The sequence below is a fragment of the Dryobates pubescens genome, chromosome 6, assembly GCF_014839835.1.
Source record: "Dryobates pubescens isolate bDryPub1 chromosome 6, bDryPub1.pri, whole genome shotgun sequence".
Taxonomy (NCBI): Eukaryota; Metazoa; Chordata; class Aves; order Piciformes; family Picidae; genus Dryobates; species Dryobates pubescens.
This window is the reverse complement of record NC_071617.1, coordinates 20,785,693-20,812,725: the sequence shown is the minus strand read 5'-3', so window position 1 is coordinate 20,812,725 and position 27,033 is coordinate 20,785,693. Positions and strand designations below refer to the sequence as shown.

General features: G+C 40.7%; 1 protein-coding gene across 1 annotated transcript in view; it reads left to right on the top strand.

The window, feature by feature from the left end:
- MTHFD1L (methylenetetrahydrofolate dehydrogenase (NADP+ dependent) 1 like) overlaps positions 1-27,033 on the top strand; it is a 153,729-nt gene that overhangs the window by 37,894 nt on the left and 88,802 nt on the right. Inside the window, exons 16-20 of the mRNA XM_054162707.1 lie at positions 4,215-4,317; positions 8,384-8,460; positions 12,157-12,297; positions 20,450-20,518; positions 26,726-26,837. Coding sequence (XP_054018682.1) covers positions 4,215-4,317; positions 8,384-8,460; positions 12,157-12,297; positions 20,450-20,518; positions 26,726-26,837 — 502 coding nt within the window. The remainder of the gene's footprint in view (positions 1-4,214; positions 4,318-8,383; positions 8,461-12,156; positions 12,298-20,449; positions 20,519-26,725; positions 26,838-27,033) is intronic.

Sequence of the window (27,033 nt, the reverse complement as noted above, 5' to 3'; positions counted from 1 at the left end):
CTGTGTTATGAAATTAGAGGCACAAACAAGGCCAAAATATCAACAGCAAGGCTATTTAGTAACAGAATAAACTGGATGTAAGAGGAGAAGGGAGAGCTAGAGGGGGGGAAAAAAGAGAGAGGGGAGAGCTAGAGGGGGGGAAAAAAGAGAGAGGGGAGAGCTAGAGGGGGGGAAAAAAGAGAGAGGGGAGAGCTAGAGGGGGGGGAAAAAGAGAGAGGGGAGAGCTAGAGGGGGGGGAAAAAGAGAGAGGGGAGAGCTAGAGGGGGGGGAAAAAGAGAGAGGGGAGAGCTGGGGGGGGGAAAAAGAGAGAGGGGAGAGCTAGAGGGGGGGGAAAAAGAGAGAGGGGAGAGCTAGAGGCGGGGGAAAAAGAGAGAGGGGAGAGCTAGAGGCGGGGGAAAAAGAGAGAGGGGAGAGCTAGAGGCGGGGGAAAAAGAGAGAGGGGAGAGCTAGAGGGGGGAAAAAAGAGAGAGGGGAGAGCTAGAGGGGGGAAAAAAGAGGGGAGAGCTAGAGGGGGGAAAAAAGAGAGAGGGGAGAGCTAGAGGGGGGAAAAAAGAGAGAGGGGAGAGCTAGAGGGGGGAAAAAGAGAGAGAGATGGAGAAGAGGGAGAGAGAAGAAAAAAGGAATTATATTACCACATCCCCTACCCCCCAAGACAGTTTGGGTTTGTGGAGGAAGGGTGCTGTCACTTTGATGTGGAGGAGATGTCATCCTTGTTGGCTTTGCTGTCTTCCACTGGAGGAGGGGAGGGAGAGATTCCCAAAGTCCAAGTCCTTCTCTGAGCAGCCTCTTCAGCTCCATGAGTTGCCACAGGTGGAACTTAGGGCACGGAGAGAGGGTTCCTCCTGGTCTGCTGCTTCCAGGCTACATGGTGATGTCTTGTCTTCTGTGTCTGTTTTTTCCTCTCCTTGTATTTTCTTCTGCATTTTTCTTCTCCTGAGCAGGCATTGCTCAAGTCTTTTATACAGTTCTTTAGTCACAGGGTTTTTTAGGTCCTTTTCACCATCCTCCCTTCCTGGGGTAGCTGATGGTTAGAGATGATCTTGTCTATGCACATTCCAGAGAGTCGTTATCCGGTAACATCTGCTCACCATCCACTCCCTTGGCAGCCATTGTCTGGGCGAGGAGCAAAGGTGATTTTATCTTTGTTGATTCACATCAAGAGAGACAAGATTTAGTCTTTTACGCTAGGGTAACATCAAATCTATCTTGAATGTCTCCAGGGATGGGGCCTCAACCACTTCCCTGGGCAGCCTGTCTCTCATTGTAGAGAACTTCTTCCTTATGTCCAACATAAATCTACCCTACTCTAGTTTAAAACTGTTGCCTCTTGTTCTGTTGTTACAAGCCCTTCTAAACAGTCTTTCCCCATCCTTCCAGTAGGTCTCCTTCAGATATTGAAATGTAGTTACAAAGTCTCCTCAGAGCCTTCTCTGCGCCAGTGTGGTGGTTTAGGCTGGGTGCTGGCCTGGATGCCACTGCACAGACCACACCTGGGATGTCCCAAGGGGTGGGCTCAGCCCAGGGGAGTGGTCACAGGAAGCCAGGTATTCCATTCCCATAATGCCCTGCTCCCCTATAATACATCAGCGTGGGGTCTTCACTTCCTCTTTCGTCCCTAGGTGCCTAGGTAAAATGGCATGAGCTGCCTCCCATGGGCCTGCCCAGGCCCCAGGCTGGGTTGGGGGAGGGGGGGAAGAGGCCTGGGGGTGGTTGAGTGTACCCTCAGGTGGGGATGGGACGTTCTTGGGTATGTTCTGGGATCTCTCTCTTTTGCCACGGTGCCTGTGGTTCTCTGTAAAACTTTCATTGCTTTTTTTTGTTTTCCTATTTAAACTTCCCATCACTTTTGCAATCCGTTTGTCTGAGTCGTTATTTTTGCCTGTGGTGGGAGAATTGGCTTCCCAAACCACGACATCCAGGCTGAACAGCCCCAATTCATTAAGCCTGTCTTTGTAGGAGAGGTGCTCCAACCTTCTAATCATCTTTGTGGCCCTCGTCTGGACCTGCTCCAGCAGATTTATGTCTTCCTTGTCTTGGGATCTCCAGATCTGGACACAGTACTCCAGATGAAGTCTCACCAGAGCAAAGCAAAGTGGCAGAATCACTTCTCTTGGTCTGCTGGCCACACCTCTTTTGATGCAGCCCAGGATGTGATTGGCTTTCTGGGCTGCAAGTGCACATTGTTGCCTTATGTCCAGCTTCTCATCCACCAGTACCCCCAAGTCCTTTTCTGCTGGGCTACTCTTAATTTCATCATCCCTTAGTCTGTGTTGATATCAATGATTGCCTCTGACCTAGTGCCTTACTGAACCTCATGAGATTCTCCTCAGCCCACCTCTAGCCTGTCCAGATATCCCTGGATGGCATCCTGTCCTTCAGTCTTATCAGCCATACCACTTAGCCTGACATCATCTGCAAACCCGCTGAGGTTGGACTCAATCTCATTGCATAGAATTTACATAGAATTTACATAGAATAAACCAGGTTGGAAGAGACCTTCAAGATCATCGCGTCCAACCCATCAACCAATCCAACACCGCCCAAGCAACTAACCCACAGCACCAAGTACCCCGTCAAGTCTTCTCCTAAAAACCTCCAGTGATGGCGACTCCACCACCTCCCCAGGCAGCCCATTCCAATGTGCAATCACTCTTGTCTATATCACTGATGAAGATATTGAACAGCACTGGTCCCAGTACAGTAACAAGATTTGGATGGGATATTCTTTCTATAACTAATATTTCTGCTGGTTTTCTCTTCTGAAATAAAATAGTAATGTTTTAAAATGCCGTGTCTTGCCTGATGAAATATTAAAGTTGAAGTTGTTAAAATACTTTTCCTGTTATGGCTAAGTCACAGCTGAAAGCTCATATTCTTTGGGTTTGTGATGTGTTCTGGTTTTGAATGTTTGTTATAGCATTTACTTCTGAGGTTTTATTGGTATCAGTTTCACAGTGTTCTTCCTTTGATGGGTAGAAGTAGATTTGTGTGCATAGTGTGTTTTTGCAACACGTGTTATTTCCCGAATGCTTCCAGAAGACCATTTCGTGCAATTCGTGTGTGCATGTATCCAGATTTGAGGATGCCATTCTAATGCCTAGGGAGCAACACATTCCACTAGCACAGGGAAAGGAGAGTATGAACCCTTTGAATGTGACCTTAAAGACAGCTTCAATCTTCTTCATCCAGTTCTCCTAAGTATATCAAATTGGATTAAAATTGATCAATAGATTAGAAAAGTATTAATACAGGACAGGCAGTTGATGACATAAGTGTGTCTGCATTAAAACTGAGGTGAAAAATCTTAGGGTACCAAGCATCAAAACTTGCAAGCTGTTCTCAATAGCTTTTTGCCCTTCTCAGCACAGTGGGAAGTGCCTCTGTGCCTGCATCTGGATTTGAAAGCATCCCCCGCAGTTTGAGATGCCAGTACTCAATAAGGAGCATTGTGAAAGCAGTTTTAATACTTTCACAAGGGCGCCCTCAGCTTTCTAGAAATAACTGTTGATTTAAATAGGGAAGAAACTGGAGTAGCTCCTTGAAATTGAATATTTTCAGACTTTTAGATTTGCTTTATTCTTAGCCCTGGTTGATTCCCTGAGGAGTGCTTTCAAATGCCAGAGAAAATTAAGAATTATTCTTTTTAAGAGTACAGTTCTTATATATATATATCTCATCAGGTCTGTGGTGACGAGTTGGACTTGGTGATCTTTGAGGTCTCTTCCAACCTTGGTGATTCTGTGATTCTGATTCTGTGATATATATTGTGTTGCTGAAATAGTAGATCTGCAGAAGCCAGGAGATACTGACTCAGTTGCCATAAGTGACTGAGTTTGTGGGTGATTGGGCTCTTAAGGCAGAATTTTTTACTTCATTCAAAGATGATTCACGCAGTGTATGGCTCTTTCAAAGATTTTCACAAACTGGAGCAAGCAATTAATTCTCTCTTTGGTTTACAATAAGATTTTCTTCTGTGTAAGAAAGAGATGGTTAATTTAATGGCCTATGAGTATTTCTTCATATTTGCTTCATTTGCCATCTACATTTGCCCCTATTTCAGTCACAGGTGATTTCCTACATGTCTTTTTGTTTTGTTTTTAAATAGTTTGGGTCCTGACATGCCTTTTTTTTTTTTTGTAAATGTTTCCTGAAGCTATATCTTCTGAACCAAAAAAGCATCTTCATTGCATTTCTTTAACTTGTTTTTTGCATAGAGGCTGGGAATAAACAAGACAGATCCTGGGTCTTTAACAGAGGAGGAGATGAGCAAATTTGCACGTCTTGACATTGACCCATCTACCATAACATGGCAAAGAGGTATGTGGTCAGAAAAACGTTCAGCTTGGATTTAATCATAACTTATTTCCTAATGTCATAACTTTTTTCCTAATTTGCTTAATTTTACCTGAATCTGAGCTGTTTCTACTTCATGACTGCATGAACAACCCCTTTGCAAGCGGGAAGTGGGGCTGCAGAATAACTCGGGGTGCAGTATGTTGGTTAACTGCAGTAACTCAAGAGACTTTGTTAATGTTCTGACGGATAAAATCATAGAAGGGTTTTGTTGGAAGGGACCTTAAAGATAATCTAGTTCCAACCACCTTGCCATGAGCAGGGACATCTCTTACTAGACCAGCTTGCTCAGGGCTCCATCCAGCCTGGCCTTGAACACTTGCAGAGCTGTAGCCTCCACAATTTCTCTGGGCAACATTTTCCAGCATCTCACTGCCCTTGTGGGGAAGAATTTCTTATTAATGTCTAATCTAAGTCTGTCTTCTTCCAGCTTGAAGCCATTGGTCCTTGTCCTGTCACTACTCGCCCTCATGAAAGGTCCCTTGGCAGCTGTCCTATAAGCCTCCTCCAAATACTGGAAGGCTGCTATAAGGTCTCCCTGGAGCTTTCTCTTCTCCAGGTTGAACAACCTCAACCATAACCATCTCAGGCTGTCTTCATAGCAGAGGTGTTCCATCCCTCTGATCCCTTTGTGGCCTTCCTGAGGACTGGCTTTTAACTGTTGTGAGGCTTGTTTCTTCCTTGAAGTTTCCATGATAAGTTGCTCTCTCAGTTTAAGTACAACTGTTGTCTCTCTCACATTAGGTACCATGTCTTAGAAGTTAAGAGAATGGCTTTTCTGAGCATTTTACAAATCTTACTGATTCTTTTTGTAGATGTGTCTGTTATGGTTTTAGATTATTTCTACTTCCTTCTTCCGATTTTATTCCCTCATCCTGCCTAGTTCAGCAGTCTCATTAGCTCAGACTCTAAAGAGACCACAGGAATTATGCATTTTTTTAAAGTGTCCTGAGTTGTTTGCTTTATTAGGATAAAGAGCTGAAAGATGTGGTACAATTTCAGTTGTGTATTCCAAGCAAACCAGTATCCACTCTCACACCCTTTAACAACTCCCCTCTGCATTTTCCAATTCTTTTGCTGGGTTAAATTTCAGTGTTTCCTTCAGCTGCTGTATTTTCCCTTTTTTCAGCAAGTAAATTCTGCGTAAAGATTTGAGTTAAATTCACCGTTGTAACGTGGAACGTATTGTGATTCTCGGAGAAGTATTGAGAAGTGAGGAGTCTTGGCCATGGTTTACTGTGGCCATTGTGTGTATGTCATCTCAGAACTGGGATGCTTTCCTCAAAATAATACTGAGGCATGTGACATAAGCTGCTTTTTATTAGTCAGTGTGTCTGCAAGAGACCTATATTAGGGTGAAGGAATAATATAAATAGAGTTAGGATACTCATCATTTTTATCAGCAAAAAGGAGGCAACATTACTCAACAGATGTTTACCTCAAGTGAGTTGCTTAATTCATCTCAAACAACATTAGTGAACCATCTATTCCATGCAACTCCATATAATGTACATACCTTAAATTTTTCAGGAAAAAAAAAGGTGGGTTTAGGAAACAAATGTTGTAGACACCTTGGAAAAGGTTTTATTTGCAAATGTCTCTGCAATTCATATCTCTGTGAAGCTTGCTACATGCCAGGGCAGAAGAGAAAGCTCTCAGATTGTCCAACAAATTAATTTAAATTGCAATATATTTCCTTAGAAGTGTCATAAGCTTAAAGTTGTCATCCTGTAAGACCTTGAATTTGTACAGCATACTGAAATGAAGGAAAGCTTCTACCTATGTACCCTTCTCTTGCTGTTCAGATCCTGTTGATATCTCTAGAGGATAAGGAGGTAGATAAATTAAACCTAATGCTTGACTGAACCTAAACTTTCCTGAAATGTTTACTTTGGATAAGGAAGAGTGAAAATTTGGAAAAGGAAAAATTACTCTTGTTGCAAACCTCAATTATTTCTTATTTTACTACTTCTAAGTGCAGCTATTGGAGTCTTCATGGAGAATGAATTCTGACCATGGTAAAAAACACAGTGTATCCTAGTAACCAGAAAGAATTGCAGGGGTAGTTAGAATTTCATAGCATAGGGTGTTCAAGTTCCATGATCTCACTTTGATGAGATGACTACAGACAAAAAACTGCCCACTGGCTGCTAGGGCTGGTGAGAATCACAGAACATTAGGGGTTGGAAGTGACTTCAAATATCATCTAGTCCAATCCTCCTGCCGGAGCAGGCTCACCTAGAGTAGGTCACATAGGAATGCATCTAGGTGGGTTTGGAATGTCTCCAGACAGGGAGACTCCACATTGGCTTTCTTGGCCACAAGGGCATATTGCTGGCTCATGTCCTTGTGTCCACCAGAACCCCCAGGTCCCTCTCCTCTGCAGTGTGAGTTCCTGCTCTTAGCAGTGCCAGGTTAGGCAGGAAGGATATTTAGGACTGTTTCAAGCTGCTTGTGAGACTTGGAATTCCCAGGAGGAGAAGGTGGGGTAAGTTGGTGTCTGAGACATCAACTTGCCGTATGGCTTCACAATGGCATACACTACCACACCTTGGTGTGAGGTTGCTGCTTCCATGTACCAGGCTCTGCTCTGCAATTTCTGCCAGTATTATAGTATTTTAGAGTAAGAGTGTATATAAATAGAAAGCAAAATGAATTAGCCACATCTGTGTTATACTATCCCTTAAATGGAATTCCTGAAGAAATTAGGGGCCTAAATACCATGTAGTGGAAAGAAGGTGTGTGTGGTATTTATGACAGCCCCAATGAGAATAACTAAGAAGGGGAAATTGCTTAAATCTTGCTCTTCTCCCAGCTCACTCACAGACCCATCTTGAGGTTGTGTAAGACTAGGATTCAGTTTCTCTTGTTCTTGGGTAATTATGTCACCCTTATCTGTACAATAATCTCCAAAAGCAGCAGGGAAAGTGGGAGATGGTTTCACTGACCTTCAGTTCAGACCGCTTCTCCAGAGGTTACCTGATTCTTTGCTTCTGAATGAAGAGAGTTCAAATCTGCATCTACCAGAAGGCTGAATTGATTCTCAAGCTACAGGCCAAACTGATCAAGAGTACCTTCCACCCTTTCTTTTAGAGTTGGTGCAAGCTGACATTTGTAGGGCTAAAGAGCCTATAAGAAAGAGGGAGCCTATTTTTGCATTTTGTAGGGATTGCCATTCCTGGGCAGGAGCAGCCTTGGAGTTCCATCTCTTTTTCTAACAGAAACTTCCTTCTAATCTTTCTTCTGAAGAAACATCTTGATCGGTGCTCAGCAGAGGAGAGAGCTCTTCAATTATGCTTAGTATTTCCTTTTAGTTCATACAATAGAACATTTGAAGTTGAGTGTTGTCAGTGGAGAATTAGAAAACTTGGCTCCTGTCAATTGTTATCAAAGTTAGCAATTCTTCAGGATGGTTTGGACATGCCCTTGCAATACTGAAAGTGTTTCCAGGTTAGAAATACAGTTGTCTGAAGTTGTGTTAAATAGCAGATGGTTGATCTTGGCAGTTCAAAAAAAGCTTCCTCTGAGTGCTGTGCAGCTGAATGTGGAGTTAGTTACTGTGATGTGCAAGAAAGTGACTTGTCTGGAAGAACCAATCTCACGATGTAATCACCCTTAAAAGAGAAACAGACCAAGTTTAACCTACATCATGCGGTCTTAAAATCAATTCTTAACAAGTCAATGACAAAGAAAATGATTTGAAGTTGATCTGAGGTACATTGTATCTATTAAGACAGATTTTTCTTGTGTAGGCAAAATAATAACTTATATTTAACAATATTAAGCATCTGTTAGCTTCAAATGTTCAGAGAAATTCTGTTTGAGGTAATTCAACCTATCACCTGATGATACCAACTAGAAGGGAGAAAGAAACCAAATCAGTGCTAATGCCAACGTGCAGGAGGGTAACTATCTGGTTACGCTGTTCACATAACTGAATTTTACATTTATAACAGTAGATATGCCTGGGAAGCCCCAGATACCCACGACCTTGTTAACATGTTTTGTCTTTGCTATGTCCTTCTTTCAGTGGTGGATACAAATGACAGGTTCCTGCGCAGAATAACAGTTGGGCAGGCAAATACAGAGAAAGGATTCAACCGCCAGGTATGTAAAGGCAGTTAATATATCACATTCTGGACAGACTTTGCTTTAGAGGCTGAGAGATGTTTCTGCAGTTCTTTCAGCATAGTTCTTTGAATTGCAATGCTAACATCTTTTGCTGTTGTATAGTATTCTTACAATGAAACTGATAGTGCTAATGAGTAATTGAGTCTGAAGTTTCAGAAACAGAAGCCAATGCATATTGCACAGTGTGGTGAAAGTGCTTGAAAAAACTGGGTATGTTAGGGGTTTAACTTTGTCATTCTATGAGCATAAAAGTTGCCCTATAAAATGTACTCATAGTTGCACTCGTAAGATATAACTTGTAGGTTTTTGGGGGGGTTGGGGTTTTGGTTTGGGTTTGGTTTGGTTTTTTTGTGTCCCACAAACTATTTATGTAGTTCAAATTACACAATGTTAAAAAACGGGGAAGAGGAAAATTTTTTTCACTGTAAGGGTGATGGAACACTGGAACAGGCTGCTCAGCGGGGTTGTGGTGTCTCCCTTTCTGGAGATACTGAAGACTTGCCTGGATGTGTTCCAGTCTGATCTGGTATAGGTGATCTTGCTCTGGCAGGGGGGCTGGACTAGATGATCTTTCAAGGTCCTTTCCAACCCCTGTGATTCTGTTGGTGATGTGTTCTTGGTCCCATTGTGAGGACAAAAAATTGCCATTAGCTTGTTATTCAGAGTTTTCATCTTCCTATTACGCATCTCAGCTTTGGGATCTAAACTAAGCACTTTGAACATGTGCTTAATTTTAATGTGTGGGCTTGAAGGGATAGTTCAGAGTATGTATATACTTTTCAGCAGTATCAATAGCTAAACTACATTACTGCATGAAAGCTTCTGGAGCGTTCTTAAAGAACTTACTGATACATTGAAAGCCAGACTTTTCCAAGCAAGTATTCCTGTTGTTGTGTGGGTTAGTCCATTTCTGAAATGATGCAGTGTGCAGCAGCGATGCTAGGTGGGACAAACTCAGTGTGATAATGATGACTTGCTCCTAATTCAATGAGATTTGGGAAGGTCTGACTATTTTGAGGTGAATAGCTGTTGTGGAAGAGATAAGGCTTTCATCCATTTTGGAAATCTTATATTTTAATTTTTTCTTTATTGTTTCAGACCTTTTCTAGGCTTTGTGCCTAAATAAACAGACCTAGGAAAAGAGTGCTGATGTTTTTAATCAATTCAGCAGGTAAACTAGTCAAACTGGAAAGAACTTAAAAGACAAGTCATTGAATCAGAGTGGTTTGGATTGGAAGGGACCTTAAAGATCATCTGCATCCAACCACCCTGCCATGGGCAGGGACACCCTCCACTTGAAACACTTGCCTGGTTTGATTTTGAACAGAAAGAGAGAGAGAGACTTTTCTGTCTGTAACTTACAGGAAACTCCATATTAGTTAATACTCATCTCTGTAATGGGTTGGGTACAAAATATTATACTTGGTGCAAGTTCCTGCAACACTTGAGAGGTTTTAGATTTGTTTAGCTTTGTTTCAGTGACTCGATATGATGATTAGATTTGATCCAGTTCTGCTGGACTTACTCTACAGAATTTTGCCACTGTAATTAATTGTGGGTTGTTTTATTGTAGAGTACTAGTTGATATATGGTGGTCAAATGTGCTTCTGTATTGTTTTGGCTAAAATTGGCTTTCAATTTTGATGTATTGGACTGATACATATCCATCACAGTTTAAAGTGGACATAGCAACTTGAAAATGGAGCTAAGTTAGGAAAACTCATTTCAGAGCCGATCCAGAGAAAACAGGACTTCATAGTCAGCAGATGCATTTTATAAATATTTGGAGTGATGTTCTAGCACTCTTAAAATTAATGTCACCTGTGTAAAATGGCAAAGCACAGCAGGCACAAAAGTCTGCATTTTAATGAACAGGGATGCTGTGGTTTCTAAAGAGTATTACATGACCAATGCCCTTGATCCTGCAATTGAATCCATGTGGGTGGAACCTTTCATCAGTAGAGAGCTGACTTTTTAGCTAAGGCTTCTATTAGCACTTTGTAGGTGTTTAGAGGTTATTAGAGTTAAAATAGCACCTGCTTTTGCCTGAGTTTTTTATTAAATATTATGTCACTCTTTGAGCATCTACCTGGGATTCTTTCTTGTCCTTTTGGGTTTATATAAACAATGTTAATAAAAACTTTTTCTTGTTTAGATAATATTCCAGTATACAAGTTGGGCATAGATTTGTCAGGCATATTTCCTGTCTTACATGTGCTGCAATGAGCTGCCAGGGACACTCTTAACTTCAGAGAAGACAGTAGCCTACATGTCACACTGCTAACACTGTTCATTGTGTACCCAGCTATTCTGCTACGTATGGAACTACTTCAGGGAGTGCAGAAAATCTGCTTTGTAACTTCATTTCATTTGAATCCCTATGCTAAAAATCTCAATTGCAGGATTAATTTTGGGGTTTCTCTGGTTTTCTGTCTGTGCCCAATGCAGGTAAGTGCTTGAGTGTATTCAGAAGTGTTGACTAAACGTGCAGGTACACAGAGGTTAGCCTGAATAGGGCTGCTCTGCTTTGTAGCTGTCAAGACAGAATCTAAGAGCAGGAACACAGGTTTTAAAAGGGAATAAGCTGTTAAAGTACTAGGCAATTGGATGGGAGTGGTAGGGTAAACATTGAACCATTCTCTTATGTGGATGCTTCCTGATAATGGGCAAAGCCCTCAATTTCAACAGGTTCCTCTGGTATTAGTATAGGATACAACTGGTAGAGGTCTGACACAGAAACAGTCCTGGGGCTTTTTTTATACAGGTAGCAGTGGGATGCCAATTACTAATTTTTTTACGAAGACTTTAATTGCTGGGATTGGAGACTGAAGAAGCTGCAGTTTTCTGCTTTCTTCTTCCTTGCATTTCTGTCACATAACACCTTAGTGTCTTTCGCTCTCTTCTCTTATGCTCTGACAGCATGTGGCCTGGGCTTTACTCAACAGTAAATCAGTGTAAATACTGCTAGTGTATACTTCAGACTTTTAAAGAAAAGTAAGGACTGCAGCTCTTGCTTAAATACTTCACAGTGTGAGTGTATTTCTATGACAGCAATAGACCTGATAGCAAGATAATTCCTGGGGTTTTTGTTTGTTTGGTTTGGTTTTATTTTTTAACATATATTTGTTAATTTAAAGAAAAAAAGAGGGGCAAAGATAATAGTTTTCATTATCATAGCTCAAGCACAAGACTGAGCAGCATAGACTCTAAATTTTGAGTTTATATACAAAGAGAATGATCAAATCTAACAAGAATGTTTCTGAAACAAGTATAAAAAACTTTTGGAGAGCATTGAAGGAAAAAACCCAAATCAAAACAAAAAATACAGTGTTGTGCTCATGCCAGCAAAGCTCAAAACACATCTGGCAGTTTTCTCTTTTGCCACAGAAAATTCTTGATCCTTCAGGGAGCTTCTGCTAAGGATAACGTGAGCCAAGGGGGCTAAGTGCTCTGCAAGACCAGTCCTCAAGTGTAATAAGTGTAATGGAGAACATTAACATGAGAATAGAAACAAAATGTTTAATCTAGTCTGAATTATCTCAAAACCTGTAGGCTACAATTCAGAATTTGTTTGAATTCCAGTATGTCTTCCCTGAGTCTATTCTTGATGATTCCCTGCACGTATTTGACCTGACTTTGATTTGGTTCATGATTCTTATTTTTATTTCACAGGCTCAGTTTGATATTGCTGTTGCAAGTGAAATCATGGCCATCCTGGCACTTAGCACCAGCCTTCAAGATATGAAGGAGAGATTGGGGAGAATGGTGGTGGCTAACGACAAGAAAGGAGAACCAGTAACAGCAGAGGATTTGGTATGTTCAGTGCTGTAGACCTGTGAATAACCTCTGATGCATTTGTTTTGCCTCTTGAAGCATTAAAAAGGCAGGTGCATGCCAAGAATTTTGCTTTGAACAGCACAGTCAGATAGAAGATAGATCTTGTTCTGAGCCAAAATATCTTCACAATGAGAACAAGATGTAGAGCTCATTTCTCCACCTCTCTGGTAGCATCTGGTTCAGGAAGTCTCTGGTCTCCATAACCTACTTGAATGGTTTTTCTGCACTTACAAAGGCAAACCAATTTCGTGCTGGAGGGAGTCAAAGCATGGGCTCCTATTTGAGAGATCTGGCAATGTTTGCTACTGTACTTGTAAAGTATGCTCATATGTTACAATGATAGTTACCACATGAATGCCTACACCACTAAATCAAAATGGAAACAAGCTTATTGTTAATTCATATGTTGCTGATAGTGCCTGGGGGTCAGGGTTATCTCTTCACATTACTATGGCTTTTTCTTCCTTACCTTCATTATTTGGTTGTTATTCCTTCATTCCCTACTTCAGTTTCTAAAAGAGGTCAATATGTTCTTCCTTTATATCAAATTCTAACCCTTATAATCAGGCTTTGAGTCAGTAAACAGTCCTTGGAAGCTCACCCATGTTTGTGTATGACAGCTTCTGGCTGCACCAGAAGCTCCCAGTTAACCTCTGCAGTCTAAGCTGTATGCCAGGAGTAGGTTCACTGTGATGGCACTAGCACACTGTTACATTACATTACTTGAATTCTGCAGCTTAATTGCCAAATTAAGCTCATGTGTTGCAGACTGTCAGCACACCCTAAATACAATTAATGTGATAGTGTTTTGCCTTTATGTTTTTGTTTTTTTGTTGTCATCTGAATATAGCCTTTTAATAACTGTGATATGTCTTGGAGCTGTGCTTTCATGCCACCGTGCTGGCAGTGACTGCTTGTATCGCACAGTCTGCATATATTTTCCTGTTTGTCCATTTTATGTGGCCAGAAATACCTTCAGAGCCTTAATGGATTCCAGTTGAATAAGGAAATGAAAACATACTATCTAGTTTGCCTGGATTTAAGATTGAAATTAAAATAAGTGTACCAAAATTTCTAAGTAGAGTCATGATTAAAATTCAAAGCAAATTAACTACTCCCATTTATGCAGGAGACATGAAGAAATGCATTTAATATTATAGCTACTGAAGTTTTTATTTTCCTTTTCGGTTGCATAATTTTGTCTTGGCCAAATGGAGAGGAGTGAGAACTTAGTTACCTTACAATGCATATGCAAAAATTGTAATTCAGTGTCAGAATTAAAACTACATTTGAAATAAATTATTTTAATCTTGATTATACTGTGCATGAAGATACTTTATTAATATTGCAAAATATTCAAGGTGTCTTCAACCACTTAATCAACTTGAAATGCAAATGGTTGCTTTTATGCAGTCTGTTTCATCTGTAGATGCTCTGTGGAAATACAGCGTTAAGGTTGAAATGCTGAACAACACGCAAAGAACTTCACAATTTTTCCACTGTGTCCCTAAAACAAAAATACTGCTCAGCAGAATGTCTGTAACTAATTGAGTTTTCTTTGACCTTTTTTGAAACAGACTTGCTATGCTTAGCATCTCAATCATTTGATAGTGTCACTTGTGCTGAACAGATGTTTCTAGCTCTTCTTTAAAGCAGTGTTCTCTATTATACAATGGAAGAACTGCCCAGAAAAACCACAAAACCAAAAACCCAACCAATCTAAAAAAGCCACAGAAGTCAAAGATGAGTATTGTGACAATCTGCAACTAAGCTGCTGCATTGTTTTTCTTCTGTGGGTTCTCCATACCATGCACAGGGAGGGCTTCAGTGCACCTCTCAATCATGAAGTGCAGAAACTCCAGTCGTCTTTGTTGTGAAGTGCATTACAAATGAGGATGAGAACTATGGGAAGAATAGGAAGGTGATTTCATGGTTAAGGCAGAAAAGCACCTTTTCAGAGAGGTGAAATACTGTTCCTGTGTTTTTCACAAAGCTTGTGTGATGGTGAGTCGCATGCTCTGAAAAAATCAGTTTGCAGAGGAGTTATGCATTCCTTAGTCTGACTTGATACACAGCAGATATACAGCCAAAATCTATGAGAAGAGTGAAACACCGTCAAGAACTAGAATTGGAAGAAATTACTTTATGTTGTCTCAGTTTGGATGTCCAAAATTGGTGAAGTTTTGAGTTTGTTCCTCATGTGTGCTGGTGTCTCATCTGAAAACAGGAACTATTGTTCATTTCTGGAGATCTACTAATATTGGTGAAGAAGTCTCATGTCATGCTGTTGAGATTTAAGAAATTTCAAAAAAGGAAATTAGTTGTGGGTTTTCTTACAGAGATTTCTTTATCAAATACTGCTTACTTTATACAAGAGGAGAGAGAGATTAGGAATACCTGTAGTGCACTTGTGAAAGCGTATTGTATAAAGTTGAATCCTCTGGAAACAACAGCAGGAGATGTATAATCATAATTAATATGTACAAAGAAGGTTAATTAGTGGGAAGCATTTAATCTCTCTTCCTGGTTTCTTCCCACAGGCTGTCAGTCTGAACAGCTTGCAATTAAACCCACTGTTTCTATCTACTCTTTTCCCTGCTACTTGTGCTGCCTATGTTGTTATTCTTCTGCAAGACCAACTTTTGACCCCTTCCTTCATTTGGACAGCACAGGTTATAGCTCTTCCTGATATGTACTAGGAAAGGATTCTTGTAGGATCTGGGAGATGAGATCTTTGCTTGTGGTCCATGCATCCTGACCCAGAGCTGATCCAGCCTGTTTGCAGACTGCAGATACACTTGTTACACACTAGGCTGTCAGCACACTACATACTGCAGCTAAAACTTTTCGGAATATGACAAGGCTAAGCATTCACTAATGAGTAACTGTCAGCTGTAATTTTTGTTTTCCCAAATTTTCAGATGTGGTAAGAGGTTTGATGTGAAGCCATTCTCTTCATGAATTTTCATCCTTCTTTTGAATCAAGGCCAGACAGGATGTGAAGCTTCATAGTTCAGAAAGGAAGGATCTCAAGAGAGGTGTATTAGAAAAACAACACAAAACAACACAGCACAACCAAACAAACACAAAATCCACCTTGGGTTTTGTGTACTCTTAGTCCAAAGCCAGTTCAATCATTTTGACTTACATTTTAATTTTAAAAACATCAAGTTTAAAAGCTTGAATCATAGCCATTTGACATGGAGCAATCTAGTTCAAAGAACTGCAACTGCATATAGTTTTAGCAAACTTTAAAGGCTGTTTCATCATGGAAAGTACCACATAACCTGAGTAATGGGTGGTGGTTACTCCTACCTCTTGATGAAAAAAATTCTGGGGTTCACATTTTATATACATTACCCAGAATGATGTTATGCAAATTTCAATGTTTGACAGTAGTCTTTAGTTCTTTGGAATCTGTATGAACCAAAACCACTAAACTCCTCTCTGTGGTTTGTTTCCAGATGTACATACAATATATGTCACAAAACCACAATTGCTCTTAATTTTTACTTTATATGCAATATATTTATAACAATAAAATTGTAAAACCTAAAATGCACATTGGCAGATACAAACCAGATGCAGAGACAGGCTACAAGTAATAGAAAAAAGATAAATGGAATATTTCATGAATTGAGAGGAGTCATTTCACAAGAGTAGCAGATTAAATATCTTTCCTCTGTAATGGAACACACAGAAGTCTTTGCCAAAATGTGGTGCTTGTTGTACAGTATTTTGAAGACTGAATTGCTTTTTGGCTTTCACAGTATAGTAGAATTTTGATAGACACATGCCATATCTTTATGTGAAATGAAATGGGCATGTATGCCCTAGATCAGCATTTCAGCAGCTATGAAAAATATTTTCTTTTTAAATAAGACTTTTTCTTAGTGTATGTTCTGTGCCACGCTGTTGTAGTTCAAGATTTTTCAAGACAAAAAAAAGCTTCATATTTACTTTCATACATGATCTGTCAGTTGAATATATTCTGTTCTCTGGTTCATCAGAAACATTGTGTAGTTGTAGTTCTTCTCAGCTTACAGTTCAGGCTTCAGTTTTTCACAGAACTGATACTGCAGAAAAATATTATCATTTCATTAGAGACTGTAGTTTCAAATGAAGGGAAGTTACAAGTACTTTAGTATTTTTCTTATAAAGAAAAGAGTTTTTCTCTCCTTCAATCTGTGTAATCCTTATTCATTTCACAGTAGTTGCTCTTAATCACCTTCTTGTCATCTAATGCTGGCTTTTATTTTCACTCTTGATAGACTTCAAAGGCTGCACCACTGGAAGTTGTTATGAAAGTATTTGATTTTTTTGTCTATGTTTGCCTTTCCTGTGTTACATTTTATGCTCTCTGATCTTTGCTGTCCTGGGGAGCGTACCTGCCCCAGTGGCTGTTGGATAGATGGAAGGGATTTTATTTTCAGAAGTACTTGGAATCAGTTCCAGGAGAGAACCTGGGAGAGTTGGATGACCACATACATTTGATTCAGAGTCCTACTTCTGTCTTCTGACTGTGAATTAGTGGGAAGATCTCTGGACCCTCACACTTAATTGGTGTGTACGTGTCTAAGTCTCTAATTCTTTTATAAGAAGTTCACTTATCTTCTCTGATGGAAATGGGAACCTAATTCCTTAAATAGCTTTGAGAATCATACAAAGGACTTCGAGTGAGCTGTGGGATTTAGTTCCTAGATGTCTGGAGGATTAGGGATATGAAGGAATGAAGACTTTATTCTGACAGTCATGGCAAATAGATAAGCAAACTTTATTGTCTGGTTAGCTTTCACGGAGTGTTGTTGACACCAAACTGTTAAGAACCATGCAGGCATGATCTTAGGTCCACTGAGTGGAAGCTTTACATCTTTTTTTCTTTGCTTTCATCTTCAGATACAATGAGTTGTGTCCAGAATGCATATCTAATATAGATGAAGTTCCCCAAAATGTTAAAATGAGTAGGAAGTATTTTATGTTTCACATTTTTTATCACATCGGTGAAAAACTATCAGAAAGCAAAGATGACAGCATTTGAGACATTGTTTTCTAGGAGAGTGGGGCACCTTAGGCTGGGTGCCTCCTAAACTGCAGCCACAGAATTACACCTCCAGTGTCCAGGGTGTCCAGCCTAGTGGGTGGACACATGAAATAGCATGTTTCTACCCATAAATCCTGCACCCTTGTAAATCTGATTGCAAAGTCATTGTCTTTCTCTTTCTCCCCTCTCTGCTTCTACAGGAGATGCTTTCTTACCGAGTAACGGTGTCGAAGTATCTCAGACCTCTCTAGCCTGTTGAGGCCTAATGTCAGGATAGGAAGGGGGGAGGCAGTTTCAGGCCTGGCCAGCCTGAGACTAGCCTAGCAATGTGGGGAAGAAAGATCCCTGGGGGTTTTGGTTGCACCCCAGGTGGGGAAAAGGGAAGTGTTGGGGGTTTTTTTGGTGCAGTATAAAGGGACTCTGTATGCTTTGGATGTGCTCATCACTAATGCTTTGTAGTTCTTGTAATATGTTAATTGCTTTTCCATTTAAACTTTCCATGACTACCCAGTGCATTTGCATGAGGGTCATTCTTTTGCCCCTTTTGGGGCAATATTGCATCTGTCCCGCTCTGAACAGAAGGTGAGAGAAGAAAAAAAAGCTGTCCTGATTTTATACTTTTTTCTCCTTCTCCAAAACTTTCTTTCCAGTCAGCATGGTTTGCAGCAATGAATAGCTGTTTGTGTATTTGCTTTGAATGAGCTGGTGGCTTCATCTGGCATGAAGCAGACAACAGAAACTCCTAATCAGATAGCTACAGCTGGCATAAGTTAAGCCTTGTCTGTCCTTGGGCACATTTTTCAAGAGCTTTTAGGGCTCACCTGTGGCTGCCCAGTTATTTAACCTTACCACTGGCCAGCTGGAAGATCTGGTGTAAAATTTTTACTTGGCTTTTTCACTCCAGAAAGTCCAATTGTTACCACGATTGCCTTTTATGTGATAAGATTGTAAACTGTCTCTGTGTTCATGCACTGAACATTATCAGCAGCTGTTTCTTTTTTAGCATAATGATGAATACCTTATGCTGTATGATGACTGAAAATTAGATAAAGGAACAAAATGTGAAATTAACCAATCTTCCTTTCAGATACTCCTAATTAGTGTGTGTCCACGATTCTGCTTTGCATGAAACAGAAGACAAACAACTTAGGTATCTGTTACAGTTTTGTGTTGCTAGCTGCTAGTGACAACCATCATTTCTGGTCTGAGAACTTCTGTCTAAGCTCACTAATGAACAGATCAAAGAGCAGGAAAAAAGTAGGCTTACAAATCTATGCAATAACCATATTGCAAGCTATCTTTCAGAGTTTTTTTTAATGAATTTGAATTCTGCACTGTGATTAGCAAGAAAAAACACATTTATTGTGATAAATTAATAGGATTTCAAAACTCAAGTTTCATGAAGAATTTGCTAGGCTTGAAATTTGTTCTGTATAATTAATTTGAGGTGGCCTGGGTGTTCCCTGTTTTATTTTGTAAGTGCTTCAGATTTGGAAGTGAATCAAATCCATTTTATAAGGTGAATTGTTATGTTGAGAACAAATTGTATGGGGATGCTGGTTGTACAACCCTTTGTGAAATTATTGGTTTAAGTTCTTTATCTAAAATACAGCATTTATAATCTTACCAATTAAGCCAATCTGTAGCTATAAAGTGAAAAGCAATAATAATTTAATCTGCCTTTTTAACATATTTTCCTTGTCAGCTTTGGATTCAAATGAGAGTAGTTGGGAACAGGTACCACATAGCACCAAGGCTGCTTCTACAGGAATGATGGAGTTTTTGCCATTCTGACAGAGCTGACATGCTAATGTTTCCTTCTGTTTTGATCCTAACTGCTAAAGTTAACGTATTTAGGAATGAAAATTTAATTTTTTTACTAATTCAGAAGAGGGAAAACTAGATTGTTTTGTTACCAGTATCTCTTACTGCCTCTTTGTGGGTCATCTGGGGCCAGAGTGAAGAACCATCTCTTTCTGTCACTCCCCGCAAGGAAACACATCAGTTTTACACTTTTTGTTTCAGTCCATTTTTGTCTGAGGCCAAACATTCTGCTTCATTCTCCTCTGAAGTGTGTTCAGATATGATGCTCAGAAAGGGAAAATTAATGTCTATAAATCAATGTACTTATGGCTACATACTTTTGTGTCTCATTGTCATTCTGATTTTCAGTTTGGTTGCTCAATGGAATGAGCTACTGCTTATCACACTGTTGCATTTTCAAATATATATCTGTGTTCTAGTTCTTTCAAAACAAAACACTTTTTTTTGCAAAATCAGAGTAATTTAGGAATAAACTGAAATCTATAAATCAAAATATAAACTTGTGTTTTCTAGACATATAGTGCTATGTACATGCTATAGCCATTTTTTTCTAAGGTGAGCATATTGAATTTAATGTAGAGGAATGTAGTGACTGTCTTTTAAATTCAGTGTGACATTTATGCTTAATATCCAGCCAAAGTTTTAGGGTGGAGTGTTACGCACCATTTCACACAATTCCTGCTGTCTTCTAATCACCACAAGGCACCTCTTACAGCCCTGTGATCTGTTCATTATCTACTCCTAGTCAACTCTGTTTCTGCTTTTTTCCTGTGTCTATTACATATATAACTGTACAAGTTTTGAAAAAAAAAAACTCTTTCTGGTTGTTGCTAGCAATTGATTTGTGTTACTGATTCTGTCAGGAAATTAATACACCTATGATGCTTTCTTAGGTCTCGGTAGCCTTTGATTCTCCTTCATCTTTTGTTCCCATGAGCATCCTCATGCTGATCACCTAAACACAACTTCATTTCTAGTCTCTTCATGAAATAGGAAGAACTATCTATTGTCTTTTAAGTGTATTCAGAGCAAAATCATTACAGTTCTTGCATACTCTCTAAATACAGTATATTAGAAGACTTGGGGTAATATCTAAGTTAATTCTTCATGCAACACTGTAACACAGCTTGTCCTTTATGGTTTATGAGCAAACTTTCGTTTTCATCTTTGAAGCATAAGGTTTTGTTACCTGTTTTAAGTGTAAGTGCAACTCAAAAGTGTTACACCTTAGACTGGACTAATGTGGACCCTTTCATTTTTTAGGGGGTAACAGGGGCTCTGGCAGTTTTGATGAAAGATGCGATTAAGCCCACACTAATGCAGACTTTAGAGGTGAGTATGGCTTATCATGCCTGCTTCTCCAGCTTTCGTATAACACATGGAGCTTGTGCGACTTTCCAATGACCATGCTTAACTTTAAAGGTTCAAGCCAGGGTCAAATTCCTAAAGGCACATTAGCTAATGTTCATTTGATTATGTTAACTCAACTCTATCTGCATTTATACCTTTTTGGTGTTGGGAAGGGGTGTTGGGGTTATTTGGGGTTTTGGGTTAGTTTGTTTGGGGTTTGTTTGGGGTTTGTTTGGGGGGGGGGTTGTGTTGATATTTTTTTTTCTCTGAGACTCTAGCTTTAGTCATTATTTTGCCGTCTGTTGAAAACAAGCTGCTTCTGAGCACATTGGAAGGCAAGTTTGGCTTCCGAAGAATAGATTTCCTTCTGTTTCCCATCTTACTCTTCTAAGGATGTTTCCAATTTATGCTTTTCCTTTATGTGTATGTGTCTGTGATGATTCCCACAACACAATGTTTTGAATGGCTTCACTGAAGCCGTTCTATATTCTTGTTTGTGCCTTCAGGAACACAGGAGAGTCCTTTTGCCTGTTTACTCTTGTTCAGAAAAAGACTCCCAGGTACCCTATCTTGCCATAGTGCCATCAGGGACTACACAAAGCCTTGCTGGCCTATAAGAGGAATGTTGTATACTTACCATAGTGAGATTTCTTCCAACAGCAATAATTAGATTTGCACCAGCTTTATATGGGCACCTATGTACACTGAAAAAGACATTTAGGTTCAGAAATGACCAATGCCAATCCAGGATGGAATTGAACTGGCAACATGTGTCAGCACTTTTTGCACATGTAAACTGTGTTTTTTAATTTGCTGGGTTTTAAAGAGAATTCTTGGTGGGCTAACTTGAAATGATGCCTCCAGGTGTTAATCATTGACCATGTTTTGTATGCAGGATTGACTGTAAAATCTCAACACGAGAAATGTGGGCCACTCCACCTAGAATAAATGTAGGATTCAGAACTGATATCAAATGCTTCAGAACTGAGATCACTTTGTTAGAAATGTATGTAATGATTTCACAGTGTTTATCCATGTTTGTCAGGACAGATTTTTTCCCTCATGAACCGATTGCCTTATTTATTTACATCATATGTGACAGAGCAGCTGCTCTATGGGACAGCTCTTTGTAGTTGCAGGCTGGCTTCTCTGCAATAGCCTGCTTGTGTTGCTTTAAAGTAAAGATGAGGAGAGTATGATAGTAAGTATTATAAATATCCTTCTAGCAGCCAGATAACTTCAGATAGTTATTGACATTCAGGGTTTATATTCTTCTGCTGAAATTTGGGGACCAGATGGGATCCATCTAGGGTGCTGAGAGAGCTGGCAGATGAGCTCTCCAAGCTGCTCTCCATCATTTGCCACCAGTCCTGGCTCACCGGAGAGGTCCCAGATGACTGGAAACTGGCCAGTGTGATGCCCATCCACAAGAAGGGCCAGATAGAGGAACCTGCAAACTACAGGCCTGTCAGCCTGATCTCAATGCCAGGAAAGATTATGGAGCAAATCATCTGGGGGGCAATCACAGCACACCTGCAGGATGGCCAAGGGCTCAGGCCCAGCCAGCATGGATTTAGGAAGGGCAAGTCCTGCCTGACCAACCTGATCTCCTTCTGTGATCAGGTGACCACCTGGTGGATGTGGGGAGGGCTGTGGATGTAGTCTACCTGGACCTCAGCAAGGCCTTTGACACTATCCCCCACAGTGAACTCCTAGACAAGCTGTCAGCCCCTGGCTTGGACAGCAGCACTCTGTGCTGGGTTAGGAACCGGCTGGAGGGCCAAGCCCCGAGAGTGGTCGTGAATGGTGCCACATCCAGCTGGCAGCCAGTCACCAGTGGCGTCCCCCAGGGATCAGTGCTGGGCCCAATCCTATTCAGTATCTTTATTGATGATCTAGATGAGGGGATTGAGTCCACCATTAGTAAGTTTGCAGATATCACCAAGTTGAGAGCAGGTGTTGATCTGTTAGAGGGTAGAAGGCCTCTCCAGAGGGACCTTGACAGGCTGGACAGATGGGCAGAGTCCAACATGATGGCATTTAACACGTCCAAGTGCCAGGTGCTGCACTTTGGTCACAACAACCCCAACAACAACCACAGTGCTACAGGCTGGGGTCAGAGTGGCTGGAGAGTGGCCAGGCAGAAAGGGACCTGGGGGTACTGGTTGACAGCCAGCTGAACATGAGCCAGCAGTGTGCCCAGGTGGCCAAGAAGGCCAATGGCATCCTGGCCTGTATCCTGGCCAGCAGGAGCAGGGAAGTCATTGTGCTCCTGTACTCTGCATTGGTTAGGCCGCACCTTGAGTACTGTGTCCAGTTCTAGGCCACTCACTTTAAGGAGGACATTGAGACACTTGAATGTGTCCAGAGAAGGGTAACATCTGGTGAGAGGTCTCGAGCACAAGCCCTATGAGGAGAGGCTGAGGGAGCTGGGATTGTTTAGCCTGGAGAAGAGGAGGCTCAGAGGGGACTTTATTGCTGTCTACAACTACCTGAAGGGAGGTTGTAGCCAGGTGGGGGTTGGTCTCTTCTCCCAGGCAACCACCAACAGAACAAGAGGACACAGTCTCAAGCTGCACCAGGGGAATTTTAGGCTTGAGGTGAGGAGAAAGTTCTTCACAGAAGAGTGATTTGCCATTGGAATGGGCTGTCCAGGGAGGTGGTGGAGTCACTGTCCCTAGAGGTGTTCAAAAAAGGATTGGATGTGGCACTTGAAGCCATGGTTTAGTTAGTCATGAGGTGTTGGGTGATAGGTTGGACTTGATGATCTCTGAGGTCTTTTCCGACCTTATTGATTCTATGAAAATTTCCTGGACTGAAAACAGTCAACAGAATGCATGCCTGTGCCAGTGTTTGTTTCTCCGTGTAGTTTATTAAAAGTGGAAGGAAAATAGGCTGATATGGAGCTACTGAAGCTGGCCTGACAAGATGTTATTGTCCCTGTTCCAGATTGTACCTGAGGCTCCCAAGATTCTGCTGGAGTTAGGTCCCTTCAGTACCTAAACTGTATTTTTCTTCCAGAATTTCCCTCATAAAAGGACCAATTAACTCCTCCTTTTCGTCTAGTGGATTTCAGAGTTCCAGGGGAGCATCTGTCTGTGTCAGTGGTTTAGTAGCACATTTGGATTTCAGATTAGTGACAGAGGACCTGTCAGCTACTGATATTCTGAGTGTAGGACTCCACAATCCAAATGTCAGTCCTATCTGTATTGTGTAGATGAATTCTTGGAATCACAGTTGCACAGGGAATGTTGTGGGAGACCCTTCTCTGCATAGCTGCCTCTGTGTGGGCTGGGCCACCCTTATCTGTGTTTGTGCTTCCACACAACACATCTGCCCAGGTGTGTGCTGGGCTGTAATGATAGCAACCCTGTACTTGCTTGCCACAAGAAGTTGAGGGTTTGAAAGACTAGAATTAATTGTAGCCAGTAATAAAGCACAAATCAGAACTCAGCTGTGGTGAGGCCACAGCTCATGTATTGTGTCCAGTCTTGGGCAACTCAATACAAGAGAGATGTGGAGGTGCTGGAGTGAGTGCAGAGGAGGGCTAGGAAGCTGGTGAAGGGCCTGGAGAATAAATCTTATGAGGAGCAACTAAAGGAGCTGGGGCTGTTTAGTTTGAAAAAGAGGAGGCTGAGGGGAGACCTCATCATACATTCTACAACTACCTGAAAGGACACTGGAGATGCTGGTGCTGGTCTTTTCTCACAGGTAATTAGTGATAGAACAAGAGGGAATGGCCTCAAGCTGCAACTGGGCAGGTTTAGACTGGACATTAGGAAAACATTTTGACAGAAAGAGTGGTCAGGCATTGGAATGTGCTGCCCAGGGAGGTGGTTGGGTCACCAGCCCTGGATGTATTTAAAGGTTTTTTGAATGTGGTGCTTGGGGATATGGTTTAGGGGTGAACCACGCAGAGTAGGGTTATCAGTTAGACTTGATGATCCTGAGGGTATTTTCCAACCTGAATGTTTTTGTAATTATGGGAAATGCCATGAATTTAAATCTGGTAGCTGAAAACTGCACTTAATTTGTTTGTATGAGGGTAAATACTGTGTTAAAGTCTTAAGGAAGTAAAGCTTAAGTTGGTGGAAGTAGCTTCCATTTTATTTCGTGTAAATTATAAGCTCTTTGAGATAGGTTTTCGATGCCTAAATCCTGTAAGAAGCTTTGAAGGCATACGTAGTTCAAGTTAAAATTTGGGCATAAATATGTAAAACTCCAATTGGTATTGCAGTTTGTGGTTAATAGCAGGTAGAAAACAAAAACAAAATTGTAAGTAAATACTACAAAGTCAATGTGTTACTGTGATAATAATATGCATCATTTCTTCTGTTAGAGGGCATGATTTCTGTTTTATTTACTTTTTCTTCTCCCATTCTACTGTTTCTTCTTTAATATGTATGAGGCAGTTTTCTTTGAATTGAAGCTTTACTGTCTTTTTTTTTTCTTTTGAGAAGCTTCCCTGCCCATATGTGTGCATATTGTCCTCTTCCCATTCTTGATTAAATTATTAAATTGATAAAATTAAAAATGAAATCCCCTGTTTTCTGAGAACAAACCTGAAGTTAGATATGCTAATGGGTACAAATTACTTATCTATGCTCTGAACAAAACAACTGATTATACATTACTTCTTCTAGAGGAAGCAATAAGAACAGATGCTTGTTGTTGATATATCTTGTGTGATTTGCATTCAGTTACTGAAACACAAAAATCTGTTTTCTATGATAACAAGTATTTCAGTGCCTGTAATCTAATTGTTCTGGTGGTTTATGAAAAACACCAACATTTTTGTCTGTGTATATTGTTTTCTTAAGATACTGGTGGTGGGAGGGGAACAACCAGTTTTTATTGTATGGTTAACAGTTTCCAAGTGGTGGTTCATGTGACTGTTGGGTGTGGCCTGCAGCTGTTCCCTGCAACACCGTCCTCCTAAACTGGTCTTTCTGGTCAAAATTTGAGGAAGATTGCCCACTAGCTGGCCTGAAATTTTGAGGGTTGACAGTAGCTCCTACATAATGTATGAGCAGCATTGATGGAACAGGCTGACCAGAGAGGTTGTGGAGTCTCCTTCTCTCGACCCATTCAAAACCCATCTGGATGCATTCCTGTGCAGACTACCCTATGTGATCCTGCCTTGGCAGGGGTGTTGGACTTGATGATCTCTGGAGGTCCCTTCCAACCTCTGATGTGCTGTGATGCTGTGATAATCTGAAGTAGTCTGCTTTCCTTTTCTTTAATCACTGAGGAATTTTCAAAAGGATTAACACAAGAATGACAATTTGTTTGCTTAAACATTTTATAGTAAGACAGCTGAAGTGACATCCTTCCCTCTGATTTCATGTTCCAACTTGCAGAAAAGATAGTAATTAATACATCTTGCCTAACCCACAGCCCTTTCTATAGATACTAATTTTCTAATTTCTCCTTTCCTTGTCACGCCTGCCAAAAAAAGTAACAGGGAAGCTGCTTGCTTCTGACAAATTTTGCTATGCCATTACTTTTACTCCTTCTCTATTCTTTAGCTGGTTTAGATTGCTCCCTGCTACAGAGTCTACTTTTCTTGCATATTTATGCAGTGTCTAGTGTAGAGGAATTTGGCTCTGCACCCAGGGTTCGCAGGCAGTCAGCCAGAAGCAGTGAATGTTTTTTCCATTGTGTATCAGCATCCTTACTGCACCTCAGCCATGTCCCCTTTCTTCTCCCTGTCCAGCTCCCTAACTGTTGACTTTAAACCCTCATTGCTTCCACTGGCTATTTTGCCTGCACAGGAATGGCAGTTACAGTAAATGAGGAAAATGGGAGCAGTACAAGATAGAGCAGGGTAGAAGCTGAGCCTTGTTTGTGTACTCCCTGCAGCAACACTCTTGGTGCTGATTGTAGTACATGTGCCAGAATAGCATGGCACAGCGTTAGGGCAGTGGAAATATGAAACAGCACAAGATTAGGCAAGAAGTGGAAGTTACTTACCTTTCTATGAATGAAGCAGGTTCTGACATCTAGGTCTGTCAGTAAATGGGGTCTCAAGCACCTGAGATATGCCTAACCCCCCTGAATTATCTTAACAGTGCTTACTCACTCTGTGTGCTTCTAATTTATGGATAATCTTGATTAGTCTGTGAGAGTACCGAACTTGTGTTCTAACCTATCCATTAAAAAAGTTATACCTCCTTTTTTATCATTCAGGGGACGCCAGTATTTGTTCACGCCGGACCTTTTGCTAACATTGCGCATGGAAATTCTTCTGTTTTGGCTGATAAAATTGCCCTTAAGTTAGTTGGAGAGAAAGGATTTGTAGGTAAGTAATTATTTTGTTTATTGTATTATGGTTTGTTAAGTTGGCAAACAGCAATGTAAGTGATGTGATAAAATAGCAATGAAAAGTAAGAATTCTACTTCATTTTGTGCTAATATTAATAATAAACTTAAAATGAGCATTAATAAAAAAGCCCCAAAGCATTTCTTCTCTCACTCTGCTCCTCGTCTCAAGTGTT